The 16,517-nt window shown below is 36.3% G+C and overlaps 1 protein-coding gene across 1 annotated transcript; it reads left to right on the top strand.

The window, feature by feature from the left end:
- Positions 1–522: 522 nt before the first annotated feature.
- Positions 523–16,191, top strand: LOC594038 (DDRGK domain-containing protein 1). The gene is made up of 7 exons (XM_030986244.1): positions 523–699; positions 2,376–2,519; positions 4,057–4,184; positions 4,796–4,897; positions 5,608–5,730; positions 6,560–6,655; positions 15,224–16,191. Exons 1-7 carry the CDS (start codon positions 600–602, stop codon positions 15,458–15,460), a joined length of 930 nt encoding a protein of 309 aa, XP_030842104.1. The 5' UTR covers positions 523–599; the 3' UTR covers positions 15,461–16,191.
- Positions 16,192–16,517: the final 326 nt, after the last annotated feature.

Raw genomic sequence — 16,517 nt, 5'->3', positions numbered from 1 at the left:
AAACAGAAACTTTCGGCATATGATTATATGAGAGTACAGAACAGCAATCTATCTGATAAAGGCCATTAGCTCTTAAGTTCAACTGAAGGACAATTTTCTGAATAGTGTGCACTGGTATTGTATGTACATGTATATTCTAATCATTTTCAATATGTTGTTACATTCTTTGTAAAATGAGATATTGTGAAAACCAATAAACTATTTATCTATCTAGTTAAAATTTGATACGATAGAGCTTTAATCGCTTCAAAGTTATAAACCTCTTTTAGGAGTATTGTGCAAATAAGAGCCTCGCTATATATGCCGGTTTGAGCCTCAAGTTGAATATAAAACAGTAAGACCTAGACAAAAACTCTCGGCATCTGACATAATAAGTAAAGAGCAACTATTCAGTTTTCATTTGTTATAAGTCATTAATAAGATACAATTTCAAGCACGAGGTTCTTACTCACACTGCGCAAATTTTCATTTTTTCCTTCTTCATTAGTTGTTTTTGAGACACTATAATCCCCTGAACCTATTGGCTTATTGGTCGTCAGTTTCAATCAAGGAACCGGAATAAAGATACCAACATCTGGAACGATAAAACTTATCTAAAGATGTCTTTAGTGGAGGGCAACGTTCTTTTGGCATGTATTTTCGCTGCTGTCGCTACCATTGCTGCTACAATTCTGATTTTTTTCAAGAAAGTAAAATCAGGTATGTTGAATTTAGTCTAGGAGTCTAGCCCAGAGATAACTCCGGGAAGCTCCAACACAGGCGCCGGTGTTGGAGCTTCCCGGAGTTAGCCCAGAGACAGAGTTCGATTACGTGACTTCACAAATTGAATGTTCAGGCGCGACGTGGAGGTAATTTCAGGGAGCTCCGCCGCCACCGTAGCGCCCTAGCTAATACGGACACTGGGGGTGGTATTATGAAGCCAAATGACGTTATATTTTATGTTAGTAAACACAGATTTAATTGTCATTGGTTTAAATATGAATTATGATAGATCTATTCTTTACAGGGATTGTCCGCATAAACGGGCATCGTCTAGAGTAAAGGAGCCGGTAATCGGCCAGCTCCAGTTTTCGGCCGATTGGTTGGATGCAAGGTGAAATCACTCTAAAATACATCGCATAATAGCATAACACATATCCCACTCATACCATACCATGCCAGTGTCACTGAAGAACCACATTTGTAATGAAAAATATATCCTAAAATATCACATTTTAGCGATGTAATCGGCGGTCCCGCTACCCGAATCTGAAAAATCGAGTATCTTACGCGTGTATGTAAGAAATATGGGTACCATAAAATCAGCTTTATTTCAAGTATTTTTCAGATTTAGAGCCCGATTTTGTGTTAGTCGCAAGCTCAAAAGTATCTCATCGCATGTATTAAATCAATGCAGCCGGACCCTGCCACGCACACACGATATGTCTGTCTAATTCAGATTCCAACTTCCGATCACCGCTGTGCCTGTCTTCGGCCAGGCGAGCACCAGGGAGCTCCAGCGTGGGATACCTGCTCCGCCCGCTTGTGCTGTACATCAGCGCAGAAACGCACGGCGCGCGCGAGCGCTTCCTATTGACTTTGTACATGCGGCCGTAAACTGAAACGCTCGGCCGATAACTGGCTCCAAAACAGTGAAAATTGAAATGAATATTGTCATGGCAATTCGTTATTTTTTTCTGGGATTCTTTTTTTGTTTAAATAATAATAATATTTGCTTCATGATTTGAACAAAAAATGATAATAAATAGGAAGTAAAGGGTCCTAAAAATAGGATTTTGTCTTAAGTGGCCGAAAACGGGCTCCTTTACTCTATGTAAACGCGGACAGATGCGTCCGCAAAAATTTGTTTTCTGATCCGCGTGTTGGCGATGCGAAAAATGGATGCATTTCACATTGACTTTGTACAAAGACTTTCATGTTATGAGCGATAAATCCTCGGGAAGACGGACAATTAACCCATAAAAGTAGATGGTGAACTGGGGATATTTTATTATGCGGAATCCGTTTTTCTCATGGAGTCATGCGGAATCCGTTTTTCTCATTGCCAGCACGCGGATTGGAAACCTGAAACACTTAAAGCGCCAAGGAAGAAAATTATTGTGGACAATCCTTATTTTTTAGGACGCATTTTGTCTGCGTTTATGAGAATATTCTCGTTTATGCGGATGACCCTCATTCTCGGACTAGCACCCCTATTGATATCTGCAAATCATTTAATCTATTTTTCTAATTCTAGGCTACTGTAATGTACTGTATGTGTCTTTTAATTGGCTCCAACAAGCTCCATACCCCATGATGTCCCATCATCCATGTCTGCAAACAATAAAATTTCAAAAGTATAAATTTTCATGGTAAATATGATTCATTGTTCATAGATGAAGGTGAAGCAAGACGGCCGCGCCCAGTACCTGTCCGTCAGCGAGATGACGCTCCAGCCGGAGCTGGGAGAAGACGAGGAAACATCAGAGATCGGATGCAGCAGGCAAGAAGGGAAGAAGAGGAAAGTGATGACAATATGGGTAATGATCTACTGTCAATATAATTCAGATCTTCTTAAATTATTGAACAAATACATGTGCAAGTGCTTATCACATCATTACAGACAGTGAACCCTAATCGTGAATAAGCCATTAAAATCTTTCAGAAAGGCAATTTTGCTCAAATGGAATAGACAATAATGCTCAGTGATCATGGGCGCCTGAATCTATCATCATCATCATCATCATCATCATCTATACAGGAGTGTAGGATATCCTGTAGGGTGCCGTTTCTCGAAACCAACTCCATGACAGTCATATCTTTGTCGGCGACCTACGGAGATGTCATGAAGTCGATAAATCATTTCACAAAGCCATGAAAGACATGATATCGATATATCGCGATACTAGCACCTCTAGAAGATAGTCTTTGCCACGATCCATTTGATTTATCAAGAATAACCCAAAACAAGTTTTGGGGCTAAAATTGTTCAAAAAGACATATACACATATAAATTCTCCTAAAATAAATAATAAATAGTGTCATTATCAAATGTAGATCATCAAACGATTTGCATATTTCTGTAAAGATTCTTAAATTGAAGAAAAACCGGTGAGTGTTTTTTTTTTGCCAGTCGAATGAAAAGTTAATTGAAAGATACCGTAATGTGATAGTTTATCAATACGTACTTTTTTGTTTATTGTGACGAGGAATTTTAGGCAAAATACCTTTTCTCAGCCAGTTTTTATTCTAGAGTCTCATAAATACTCATTATATAATTGATTTGATATTGAAAATATAATTTGGAAGAAGTAATTAGACAGGGAATAATAATGCACATAGGCCCCAAAGGTATAACGGTATCCTAAGAAAAGACTATGGATCGACTATGGAAAACGGTGTGTAACATTCTTATCTCTCTTATTTATATGTTATAGTTTAATGATTTGTGATTTAATGTTTGTATTCAGTTTTTTAAAGTTTCTGTATAATTTGTATTCTCACTTTTGTACATTTGCATTTCGCAAGCCAGAGAATTACGTACCAAACTCGTCTATATTTTTCTCAAAATGATAGTGAAACTTATCGTACATTTCGCGGTCCATGGAATGGCAACAAACTGACTTGTGGTGGCGCTTTACAGCAATTAAAACGATATGACAGGTTCGGAGCAGTGACAACTCGCTTGTCGCGGAAGTTGTCGCTCATCTTGGCAAAGACGGCTTCGTGAAACACTTAGCTGACAAGTTGCGCGACAGTGGCGAGATGTCGTTGATCTTGTAGTTATGACGGTTTCGAGAAACGGCCCCTAGGTCTCCTGGTCAGATTACTTGGTACATTATTAAAAGTCTATTATTGAAAAATAAAGAGATCATACATTTAGATAATGTGATTTATCTTTACTTACAAACATACAAATAAACTAGTCTTCTGTTCATGATTGTGAAAAAAATATTGATTAATACTGATCAAAAACATTGATAAATTACATGTACATGTACCAGTGATTATTAGGCTATTATTATTATTATTATTATTATTATTATTATTAATTGTTTGGTTTGATGTTGTTTTCAGAGGAATGGATGAGAGAGGATGATGATGAGGAGGAGGATGGAGAACACAGAGACTCTACTGGGAAGAAGATTGGTGCCAAGAAAGCAAAGAAACTTGAGATGAAAGCTGAGAGACAAAGGGAGAGAGAAGTTAGCTTTTTCTTTGTTTACTTTGTTAAATTGCTGTCAGTTTTAATCCTGTTAGGCCTCAATAAACTTCATATTTTGGATTTTGCTAGCTGAAAATATGAGGAAACAGTCTTTTATTTTTTTGTGGTACAGTGCAGGTCAGAATTATGCTTTTATCATCAAGATATTCATGAACAACGTGTGTAATAATGATATTATTGTCCTTGTACTGAAGTGTCAAGTACATCCTAAATCCTATGAAAAGTGTATTGTACCGGTAATTGTAGACTCTAAGTTATTTTGACATGTTTAATACAGTCATTACTGTTACAGTGTGTAAGACTTGTTTGTTCATATAGATATTTGAAACATGCTTTTGTCATCGATTGCATTAATGCCACATTCTTGTAACTGTTGCTCATCCAGAGTTTTTTTTTATATCAAATAAATTTGCTTACAGAATCTATTACTCCTGCTTTAAATTTTTGCTGTGCGGTTCTAAAATATAGCTTTTTAGCAATGTAATCTGATATCTTTATCTAGGCTAAATGTATTTTTTTTTGCTGCATGGTTATCAGATTTAACCTTTCAGAAAATCTGCTAAAATCTTGTTTTGTAATACTCCTACACAGATAATGCTTCAAGATCGAGAGGAAGAAAAGGAACGTAGAGAAGCTCGGGAGGAGCAAAGAAGGAAAGTAACAGAGAAAGAGAAGGAAGAAGAAGAAAAGCGGGTATGTTGAAATATATGTTTCAAGACTATTCTTGTTCTATTTAAAGGGATGTTTATCCCTACGATGTCAGAAAAAAAAGCCATACTAAAACAGATATTAATGATATTGTGATGTATTTGAATACATCTTATCTGAATTTGATAACCTTGTAGATTCATCTAAGATCACATCATTGACACTATTTGAGGATTTGATTGGAGTTCAATTGATGTGATCTGGCCCCCGTTGCATAAAACTTACCATCGATGATAACTTTGCCATTGACTGTAACTTTCATGGAAACCTTGATTTGCTTGGCTGTTGAGTGGAAGTTAATATTGATGGCAAAGTTACCATCAATGGTAATTTTTATGGAATGGGACCATGATCCGATTCGTTGACTTATGTCAAAGCACTAGGCTAAACTACCCAAATGGATTATATTTGAAGGAGAGGCTGTGGGTTATAGTTAATTAGTTTGCCTCCACTTCAAGGCTAAAGGTGATGCCAAATAAATGATGATAAAAATGAGTAAAAGTAATTGAATTTACAGTTTCTCGATGTCTCACATCTTTTATTTGTGTTACAAAACAGAGGGGTAAAAGCAAAGGTGTAGCAAAAGAAAGCAAAACATGGACTTAGACTCTAGCCTGAGCTGTCTTAGGCGTAGTGTTCAAGCTCGTTTAATGACATGTAGCTTTATTTCTTGTGTTATTATTTTTTTTTAATAGGAAGAAGAAGAGAGACTCAAGAAAGAGGAGCAGGAGAAGAGGGATCATGAAGAATATTTAAAAATGAAAGAAGCTTTTGTGATAGAGGAAGAAGGGCAGACTCAGGTCCTATCAGAAAATGAAGTAAGTATTATTATCTTCATAGAAAAAAAGGGGGATAATATTAATTGCTCTAACTCTTTATATACCACACTAAATTTCTTCTCGTGCCAAATTTCATTTATCATGGGATAGATATACCAAAGGCTTCAAGATTATTTAACCATTTCGAGTGCCATATACATCTATACCAGTGTTAAAAGGGTCGTTATGGAGCTAATCTCGACCGGAAGTGGGTAATTTTGCAAAGCGATTGTGTTGCACAAAGCAGTTCTTCCACCTTTTGGTTCCCTACTGGTCTTGTGCAAAATAGCATGTGTGGCAAACAAGCTACCCTGCAGAGATGAAAAAGCGACCGAAGAGTTAAAGCTATACACTGTTACTCTGTTAGAGCAGTGCTTTCATGCACACTGAATTTTAATGTTAATTTAAATGTTATGAATGCAATTGATCAGAAAGTAAGAGAAGTAGCTATGATCAGACACATGCCAGACTTTTGCACAGCCTTTTTATATTGTTTAGGTGATTCAGCATTTGCCTCTATAACATTCACTCTTTTCTTCACATATATATTCACGAGTTGTGATTTAGTTTTTAAGTTAGGTTTAGGATCATTTTTATATGCACCCCTACATATTTGTTTAAGTAATGAATGTTGTGTCCAACAATTCATAACGAGTTGTCTAAATATTATGACAATTCTTACTAGTAACCTCAGTTTACCTCATTTAACCACTGAACAGAAGAAAACATGTTTAGTGTTTGATAATTGGATTGCAATATCACACATGAAGACCCTATACTCTGGAGACAATCAAGAACGTTTATGCTTTGATGTTTCTTTTTCAAACAGTCACAGTCTTTGCTAACTGAATTCATCAACTACATCAAGGACATGAAGGTTGTTTTATTGGAAGATCTCGGAGCCCAGTTCAACATCAGAACTCAGGTACGTACGCTCTAAATAAACTTCCAGTAAAGTTAGCTTTGCAAAACGAAGTGTTACCTAAAGACACATCCGTAACGCAAACGGGAAGATTGCAGAACTTTCCCAGAAAATGATTATTTCATTTCTGAGAGGCCGAACTATAAAAGTAGGAGGTAGAGTTGGCATTTATACCTCTACTGACTCACTTCAGCTACATGTGTATAGTGCAGTAACAATTAGATAACTTGCATGGGGAGGGGTAATTTTTTTCAATAGGAATATGTGGTGGGGAAGGGGGGGGGGGAGGGGTAATTGCCCTTGGGGAAATTGACTAAAGGAAGTTGCATTGATGCATTTGTGTATGGATGGTATTCTGGTCGCCATGGGAATAGCTGTCCTGATGCAATGTCATTGTATCTTCTAAGAGGTATGAAAGGATCATTTCATCAGTTTGCACAGATGTAATGCCCTTCTGGCTCTCAACCAAAAATGGGATGAAATACGTTAGGATGGGTGGGGACAAACTTCTTTAATAAATTCATGTCAGAATTGCAATGTAGGAGACCTGTGTAACCACAGTATGCAGAACTCAAGGAGACCCTTCCTGAAACTATTAGTGCACCCTCTCGTGACATGAAGAACCCAGGAATCTTTGTAGTCTAATACAGCATTAAGCAGTAGCTTGTCTTCTTTCTTTCCTTATCTTTTTTTTTGTATTGGTAATGTATGTATTTTGTAAAAATCAATAGCGTTTGGAGCGTGTGTAAGGTGGTTTATGCATTTACATTTTTTTTTTTTTTTGGGGGGGGGGGAGGAGGGGTTGGGAGGGGGTACTGGGGTAATCATTTTGCAACTGTCATTGAATCATTTCCTTTTGATTTTCATACTGGTACAGCTCACTATACATCAGACCTGATGATTACCTCATTGAAATCGGTTTCCTGGGAGGGGGAGGGGGTTGCTGTACATGTACAACAACTTAATATCACTATTCAACACAGACCATCTCTTTTATTTCTTTTAGTTGTTACCATGTCTGATAAGCTTTAGAGCTTTAAACAATTGTTATAAGAGGCATGTATAATGTAGATGTACATTTATGAACTGGAATATTGAATAAAGTGAATTTACTTGATGATACAAGAAACTGAACTGATATCATACTCATTTGTACATCGCTTCTAAAGTGTACACATGCAATGCACACTGTAAATGTTTAATGGGTCAAGAGTCGACTCCTATAAATGAACAGCGGAATGATATTTTAAGAATTTTCATTTATGAAGTATAGTCAAGTGGCTCTTGATATTAATATTTCACACATGGTAATAGATTCAAATTTACGAGATCAAATTTCACACAGGCAAATGTCTGAAACAACCTTTCAGTGGTTTGTGTGACGTTTGTGTGACGTTCGTGTGTGTGTTTGTGGTTAACCTACTCATGTATGAAGTGGGCTGGGGATGTGAGCCCAACTCCTGTAAGAATGAATAGACCTGTTCACAAATGTATTTGAGATTTGAGGCCTTCTTTTCTGAGAGAGTTGATTCCGACTTACATTAACATGTTACACAGTATTGTATTTCAGCTGTTAAAATACAGTTTAACACACATCTGATGCTATGTCTGGCAACCTTCTGGCAAGCTGTAGAGTTGTCATTTCTAACTTTTGTAGAAATGCCTAAGGTGAAGGTCCACTACCATGAAGGAAAATATGAATATTGGAGTAAGTTCTTTTACTCCAAGTAAAGAAATTGATGATAAATGCATGGTAATCACGAAGGACTAAAACATCAGATGATCTCACTCATAGTCATAGACCCAATGTCCTTTTATTAAAAGGTCTCATGGTCATCATAGCAATTGACTTGAACAAAGGAAAGAAAAAATTATCGAGGCTTATCCAACGAGACCTTTTAGACGTTTTCCCCGAGGACCAACACTTTCCTTCAATGATTTGTGCAAACAACTTCTGATGCAGAACAATTGAATTTGATCATTCCCAGTAGATATTAACCCTGTTAGGGAGAACCAAATGAGATCGTCGGTCGATCTGTTCAGGCGGCCTAAGGCCTACGTTGAGAAGTTCTGATTGATCAGTGAATGCGTGCATCAGCAGGCTACCTGTGGGTCGTGTTCACACTGATAGACATGTAGCTTTTCATAGAACGTTCTATGCACAGCCTGTTTATCTGGATAGCATGAGGATAACTTTTAGGAGCTTTGTTTGATCAGTGCATGAGTGTATGATCTAGCTACCGGTGGATCATGTTCACTTTGGTAGACATTGCATTTCAGATAATGTTCTATCATGTTCAGCCTGTTCATTTGGACAGCCTAAAGCCTACTTTGGGAAATCGTGGTTGATCAGTGCATACATGCATCAAGGGGCTACCTTTGGGTCATGTTCACTCTGGTGGAAGGCATGCCGTTTCTAAGAACATTCTACATGTATGTTCAGCCTATTCATGAGGACAGCCTATGACCTACTTTGAGAAACCATGGTTGATCAGTGCATACATGCATCAGCTGGCTACCTGTGGGTCACATTCACTCTGGTAGACACAGTGTTTCAGACAATGTTTTATCATGTTCAGCCTGTTCATCTGGGTAGCCTAAGGCTGACTTTTAGGAGCTTTGTTTTACTGATCAGTGCATGAACGTATGAGCTGGCTATACCAGTGGGTAACGTTCACACTGGTAGTGAAACTATTTCATAGATCATGCTATGACTTACAGAGCATTATTAAATTTACGACACACATTCTTTTCTCTCTATTTTTTTTTTTCGGGGGGGGGGGGGGTCTTTGTTATTGGATTCTGCAGACCTGGCGGAAAGGGGAAACCATCTGAAATATAAAAAGCAGTCCAGAATGAAAGCTCCATTCCATTTCAAGAGAGAAAAAGATCATCTCAAAATGCAATATTACCAACTTAGCATACAACTTGTAACATGTACATGTACATGTTGCAGGGTCTGAATATTAGGGCCTAGACCAGGGGTTCTCAAACCTTTTGCCTTGGCGATCCAGACGTGATTTCCATTAAAGCTGAAATGTCCAAAACAATATATATTCAAATTTCCTTAATCAATTATTTCCATATGTATGAATTTGTGATATTATAAATGCGGGTCTTTACACGTACCTTAATTTCAAGAGTTAAAACATTCAAAGGTGGAAGTTCTGGTATATATGTAGGGTATATCCATGGGAAAAGTGGCACTGTTTCTAGGCAATAAGCTGCTTAAACTAGTGAATATTAGCACAAAAGGAGTGATTGGAAGACAAAGGCATCGATGCAAATATTCAGACAATCTACTCCTAAAATTAACAGTAATGGCACTTGTATACTGAAGAAAATTAGAGTTGTTATAAACTTTTAGGTCTATATCTGATCTAAGGGGAATTGTTTTTTGACGCTATGCAGTACCCATGGTACCCTTTGGTCGAAATTATGAAAAAAGATGGGGGGCCCGGGAAGATTCTACCCCTAGCCCTTATAAGTTTTTTTTTAAATTTTAAACACAGCCTCCTGGGCAGTCCGGACTTGGCTCAGGCTTATAAAGAGTTGCAATTGATTTGGATCAATCGCAAGTTTGCAGTCCCCTATCTCTTATGTACAGAGTTGTGATTGATATCAATCACAAATAAGTTATAAGGCGGGGCCCTGATCTAGAAATTAGACTAATACCCTGGGCTGAATATCTGCTCTTGCTTGGTTAACTCTAGGCTTAGCCCAAGTTACCTTGCATTATATACTTAAATTGTTGAAATGAAGTAGCTTGCAGGTCACCTATATATTTTGACCCAAGGACGCTTTTGACCTACATGGACAATGTACCCTTGAATGATGACAAAAATTCATTATGCGTTGACATACAATGATATATGATGTAAAAAAATGATAAGATGGTTTTACATTGACAAAATGTGGAAGACCTTTAGTTTTTTACTTGAAATAGTATAAAAGAAAATAATGTGTGATATGCAATATTATGTGGGTAATTTGGATTAAAATTTGACATTTTAGTGAGCTAATTCAGATAACCATCGTTTCAATTAGGCTTGATTGACAGTTTATTATGTACAATATTGAAGGTGGTATGCAAAATGTTAATGAAGAAGTACATGGTAGACAAAACTCACAAAATTTATTGAAATTAAAATTAAATGAACTGGAATGAGTTAATGAGATACATGTATGTACTTCAATAGAAATGGGCAAAGAGATGAACCAGGGGTTTACATGTATTAGGTAATATTATGATATGAGTAATGTATGAGGAGTGCATTGTACAATATGTCTTGCATTGAAAAGAATTTTAATTCTGTTCATAACAAAAATAAGTCATTGATGCAGTTACCAAAATTAATTGAAGGTAGCAACAAGGAACCAGGAGAGTAGAGGGCAGGAAATTAAATTCAATATAGTTTACCCGTACCAATTATTCCATGTAGACAATACACGCTGTATGCCTTCCTCTGTCTGTATATAGAATTCTCTGGTATTATGATGTGACCTGATTTTTCATGATTAAAAGAAACCTTAGTCATGGTGGCCATGGATCAATTTCATCAAGGGCCGTGCACTTTTATGAACTCTGTTGATTGCTGCCTGCTTCTTTCAAAGATATGCCAGGATCATCTCCATATGCTTACTCCAATCTCAGCCATCATTCTCTTGGGTTAACTATGATTAACTTGACATTAACTGATGGAAAAGATTTAAATGTTATATCCATGTGAATTATGGATTTCAAAGTAGTGGCCATTTAGTATTTTATTTCATTTTATTATTGAATCTTTTAAAAATTTTTAGAATAGAAGTAAAATTGAAGGACAAAATTCTTCCATGAGACCTTGATCATTTTAATGAGTCATTTCACAAATGAACTGAACTTGATGGCTGTCTATATCTTTTGACAAACCTATTCAGTTAACTTTTAAAAATTATTATATTTAAAAGTCAGTATGTAGATATATAGTTAACAACTAAATTATTCATACCTTTTACCAAGTTTTGTGATTTTTTATAAAGTACACAATGTACATGTATGTGAAATTGATTTTTCCAATTTTGTGTCTTGAAGATGTGACACATGGAAAAGTATTTAACAAAAGGCCCTAATTCAACCAGTCCATCTTTCATTCTTGAGTTACAAACTAAAGTAACATCAAATTTGCAAGGGGTATCAATAATTTAATTGTTAATTGTACATGTACTGTACATGTTTGTTGAATTCTTTAGGTGTATCGATGGCGTTTGTTTTAAGAAACAAAAATGCATCACATTTTTAGCCTGAAGGTGAAATGGCACATTATTTTGTTTGCAAATGTATCACATGATAAAACATTGCATAGAGTAAAACTGCAATAAAATTGCAATAAAACCTTATGCTTAGTTGCATTGTAATGCAATGCAGTGCGGTAGTCATGCAGTTATATCACTTTTGTAGTATGAATACAGATCACAAATGCATGAGATGGGAAAGGTCACATATCACAATCTCTTTTCAAATATGACAATCATTCCTCAGAAAATTGCATTTTTTTTTGCCTTCTTCAAAAACAAACTACTCATTTGGAGCATGATTGTGGGCTGGCCTTTATATCCTTCAGGTAGTATTTTCATGAATTTGGAATTATATTCTATTTACCAGGCTGAATGGAATGGAATTTAGGTGTTTAAAGGAATGATCTGGTTTGGGATTTAGATATACATGTACATGTAGTCAATCAGTTACGATTTGCAACTTAGTGAAAAACTAGAACAAACCAACTTCATATTTTTTTAATTTGTACATTATCTGCATTCAGTTTTGGTGCAAGTATCTAAGTTTTAGATTTATCCATGAGGCCCTATCCATTTGATAGCATAGCAGTTTATTTCAGTTTATTTTCTATTTGTTAATGCTGAACAGCAAAGTGCAGACCATTTCAATCATCACCAAATTTCGCTAGATATTTTGCTGCTTAATGCCCAATAACCATATCTTTGGAGGTAAGATGATCATACAATATGGCATACCGGTACTTACTTACAAGAGTATTAGAATTATTGCCTTCCCATGCCCCAAACCACCCAATCTTTATCTCGGAGGTATCTCCATGATTATTATTAAGATGCCAGAGAGAAAAGGCCCTCCACCCCCTTGCTCCTTTGTCCATGAATCAAATGAAAATAACAATGTAATGAAATTTTGATTTAGAAATGAACGATGGATGTCAAGGCGCAGAGATCACGGGTAGGCGAATACAAATAAAGGAAAACTGGCCGGAAGGCGGAAGGCACCGGGATATTAGAAATTATATGGAAAGTGGCTCAAGAGAATAAGATTGAGAATAAAAAAGGCTTAAAGGACGAGTTGGGGAATAGATGATTCCGGAAAAAAAGAAGTGTAGGGATTTGTTTAAAAAAAATGTATGATGATGAAAGAGAAAGGGAGATAGAGAGACAGCAGAGAGTAACACAGAGAGAAAGAGCAGGATAGAGAGAGAGAGAGAGAGAGTGTGTGTGTGCTTGTTTGTGTGTGAGGGAGAGAAAAAGGACAGAGAGAGAGAGAGAGAGAGAGAGAGAGAGAGACATGGACAGAGAGACAGAGACATAGACAGAGAGAGACAGAAAGAGAGAAAAGATGAAAGATTATTCAAATATTTTTATATATAGTTAGGAAGAGTGAAAGTTAAACTTTAATTTAGAAATAAAGATTGGATGAGAGAGAGAGAGAGAGAGAGAGCCAGATAGAAAGAGAGAGAAAAGATGAAAGATTATTTAAACATTGTTATTTATAGTTTGGAAGAGTGAAGGTTAAATTTTAATTTAGAAAAAAAGAGTGAATATTATCTAGAGCAGAGATCATTGTCCTTCCAATACCAATAAAGCAGAATTGGCCAGAAGGCAATGGGATATATATGGAAAGTTAAAGAGAAATTAAAAGGGGCTTTAAAGGAAATAGAGATGACAAAAAAGAGGGGTTAAATGATTTTGGTACTGAAGTGAGCCAATGTTTCATAATTCTATTACAATATTTAGTGAATGGAAATTATAATTTTTTTGTTTTCTTTTCAGATTTACGAAAAGTAATTTTTGTCATTCTGTGAAAAGGGTACAATATGATTCATCTTGAATATTATTATGATCCAGTGCCATATTTTATATTGAGGAGATATTTGAACTGGTTTCATAGCATGACTTTATAGACTTCATCACACATGCCATGTTGTACAGTATACCATGCACTATGACATTTTCCCCTTAATCGAGACATTGCCAATTTGTCTTCCATTCTCTCTGCGGACACCTCCGCTGAAGTTGAATATTTGATTTATGATTGAAACTGTTCCATCTTTTGTGAATGAGATGACCTTTTGACCCCCTGAGGCATCCAATTCATATCCTGATCACTGAGGCGCTTCCGCACTTTTTCCGACGAAATATTAATATTTTTATCACAGATTTATGTTCCATACCGGTACTCTTAAAGGGACAATAAGATCTAAATATTATTTGTATTTAGATGAGAATCTAACCTTACTTCTACTCTGGACTAATTTATTTATTCAATATAATTTTTGTTCCCTATATCCTTCTTTGTTTTTTTAAAGGGAATGTTGATACATTGATGATTATTAGTATGCTTATCTCAAGCAGAGAATATACATACACATGTTTAGTTAGATCAAATAAGATAATTATTTCATTCATTTCATGAATCGTTCAATTAATAATTTCATATTAAATTATACAGCTGTAATAGAATGTAGATTTTATAGTTGTTCTCTTTCAAATGATGAAGGTATAAATATAACTGTGTGGTGCAGAGAGGAGCCTTTGGGCCAGTTGATATATCCAATTCCTTTTGAGGCATCGTATTTGACTGCTCTTTCCTTACATCGACACCCTTTGTCAATTTCCTAATAAAAATTCCTTCTAAACATATCAAGACAATTGTTTTGGTTTATATTTCATTTTTCTCAACGCATTTTTTTAATATTGAAATGTTGTATGAGGAAATTAGTATACAGTTTTGCTTGAAAACAAAGTAGACACCCTAGCACCAACGTCACCAAGTCACACCAAATTCTATGGAATAATACATGAACTCACACGTGACACAGTGTGAGAGTGTCTACTTTATTCCAAGCAATACTGTAAAGTCACAATGATTTCCAAGGAGCAAGTGACTCCTGTATGGGATTTCTGAATGTATTACCTTACTGCGATCTCTATAAAGATTAAATAGTTTGTTACATTTGTATCATCTATGAATCTCTTTTATTTGTTCATTCAACTCCACTTTCATACTTTTGTCCTCCAAATAGAAGTGTGGTTACTTTTTTTAAAGGGCTCATGTCCATCATGATGTGATGCTCCTGACATTCTAACATTATTACCCCAGTCATAGCAGAGTTTAGTATCTTGGGTACACCACACATTTACACCTGGGTGGAGAGTGGCAAACATGGATGAATGTCTTGCTAAAGGACTGTATTGCCGGGCTGAGATTCGAACCCTCAGCCCGCGGATAAGAGTCAAGCTAATAAACAACTTTATATCTCTCCCTTTCTCTTCTTCTATGTTACACAGGAGGCTATCAATCGAGTGCACGAGCTCCAAGCAGAGGGTCGTCTAACAGGAGTCATTGACGACAGAGGAAAATTCATTTACATCTCGGAAGAGGAACTGGAAGCGGTCGCTAAGTTCATCCGGCAACGGGGAAGGGTATCCATAGCAGAGTTGGCTGAAGCTAGCAATCAATTAGTGTCACTGAATCCAGAAAATATAGAGGTTTATCAGAGCAAGCTACTTAGTCAAGCTGTATAATAGCCATCAATATTCTTTCTTCTTATATCCACTTGGTATTTATTGCATCTATTTGTAATATTACCGTTTCCCTTTAGGCCTGGAGAAAGCCTAATAAATCATTTGTTACCGTTCATTTAAATCTTTAATAGAGATGGATTTAGAGTATAAATTTCAGATGAATTTCTGATGTCCTTTAAAGTCAGCGTCACAATCTTTAAAGGTTTTTTCAAGCAATGGTATGAATAGCTCATATTTTTAGCCATGATATGTCTCTCTTATTCCTTTTTTACCCTTTCTTTAGCTACTCATTTCCTTTCAAATGTCACAGTGCGGAATTGATAATCTATTATTATCACATGTTTGTTTTTTGCTGAAAGACTTCTAAATGCCACCATGTTTCATGTTACTTTCCACCAACTCCCACTAGCTTCATAAGAGTCAACACTGGGTATGTGACCTGCTTCTTGTCAGAAACATTCAGGTGTGTTCCCACTGGAGGCAACCACCTTCCCTGCATTAACTATTAACAGCTTTGCTTGACGAATGGGAACAAACAGGACTACTGCAGTTGATTTCTATTACATGTTTAGTATATTTCAAACAATAATGCAGTCCATGGTTTTGCTCCGTGACGATTAATGAGTTTCAAAGAATCTCTCCGTTTGTAAATGATTGGCAGTTTTATGCCAGCGTTCACATGCGAAGGGGCAAATGAATGAAGAGGATAACAAAATAAAATATAAGAAATATAAAAAATAAACATGGGTTCTATGAGGTTCAGATTGTTTTGCCTTAGATGGCGCTTGTGTGATGGTTTAATGCACAATAGAGGAACAAGACTGTAGAGAGATTATTTCAAAAGAAACTAGTACACATGTAGATAGGATGAAAAGTTATCCTTTACTTCATATGCATATTGTTTGCATACAGCTAGAACGTTTAACTTATATCATTTAAAGCCATACTGTGCTAGAATCGCTACTGCAAAATCTCCTGTAGCGCCATCTCAGGTCAGCTGTAGCAGTATGGTCCCGCAACTCATTGCTTCCCTAGTTGCGCTGTTGGTTCTCGCATC

The sequence above is a fragment of the Strongylocentrotus purpuratus genome, unplaced genomic scaffold (genome assembly GCF_000002235.5).
Source record: "Strongylocentrotus purpuratus isolate Spur 01 unplaced genomic scaffold, Spur_5.0 spur5_scaffold_15, whole genome shotgun sequence".
Classification (NCBI taxonomy): Eukaryota; Metazoa; Echinodermata; class Echinoidea; order Camarodonta; family Strongylocentrotidae; genus Strongylocentrotus; species Strongylocentrotus purpuratus.
The sequence above is the reverse complement of the archived record's forward strand: the minus strand, read 5'-3'. Positions and strand labels throughout refer to the sequence as shown.

What these genes read in the sequence shown, in the direction of transcription:
- LOC594038 (XM_030986244.1), top strand. Translation starts at nt 600, where the DNA reads ATGTCTTTAGTGGAGGGCAACGTTCTTTTGGCATGTATTTTCGCTGCT. An exon ending in AGAGACAAAGGGAGAGAGAA is followed by an intron (nt 4,185 to 4,795) that starts GTTAGCTTTTTC and finishes ACTCCTACACAG; the next exon opens with ATAATGCTTCAAGATCGAGA. An exon ending in AGTTCAACATCAGAACTCAG is followed by an intron (nt 6,656 to 15,223) that starts GTACGTACGCTC and finishes TATGTTACACAG; the next exon opens with GAGGCTATCAATCGAGTGCA.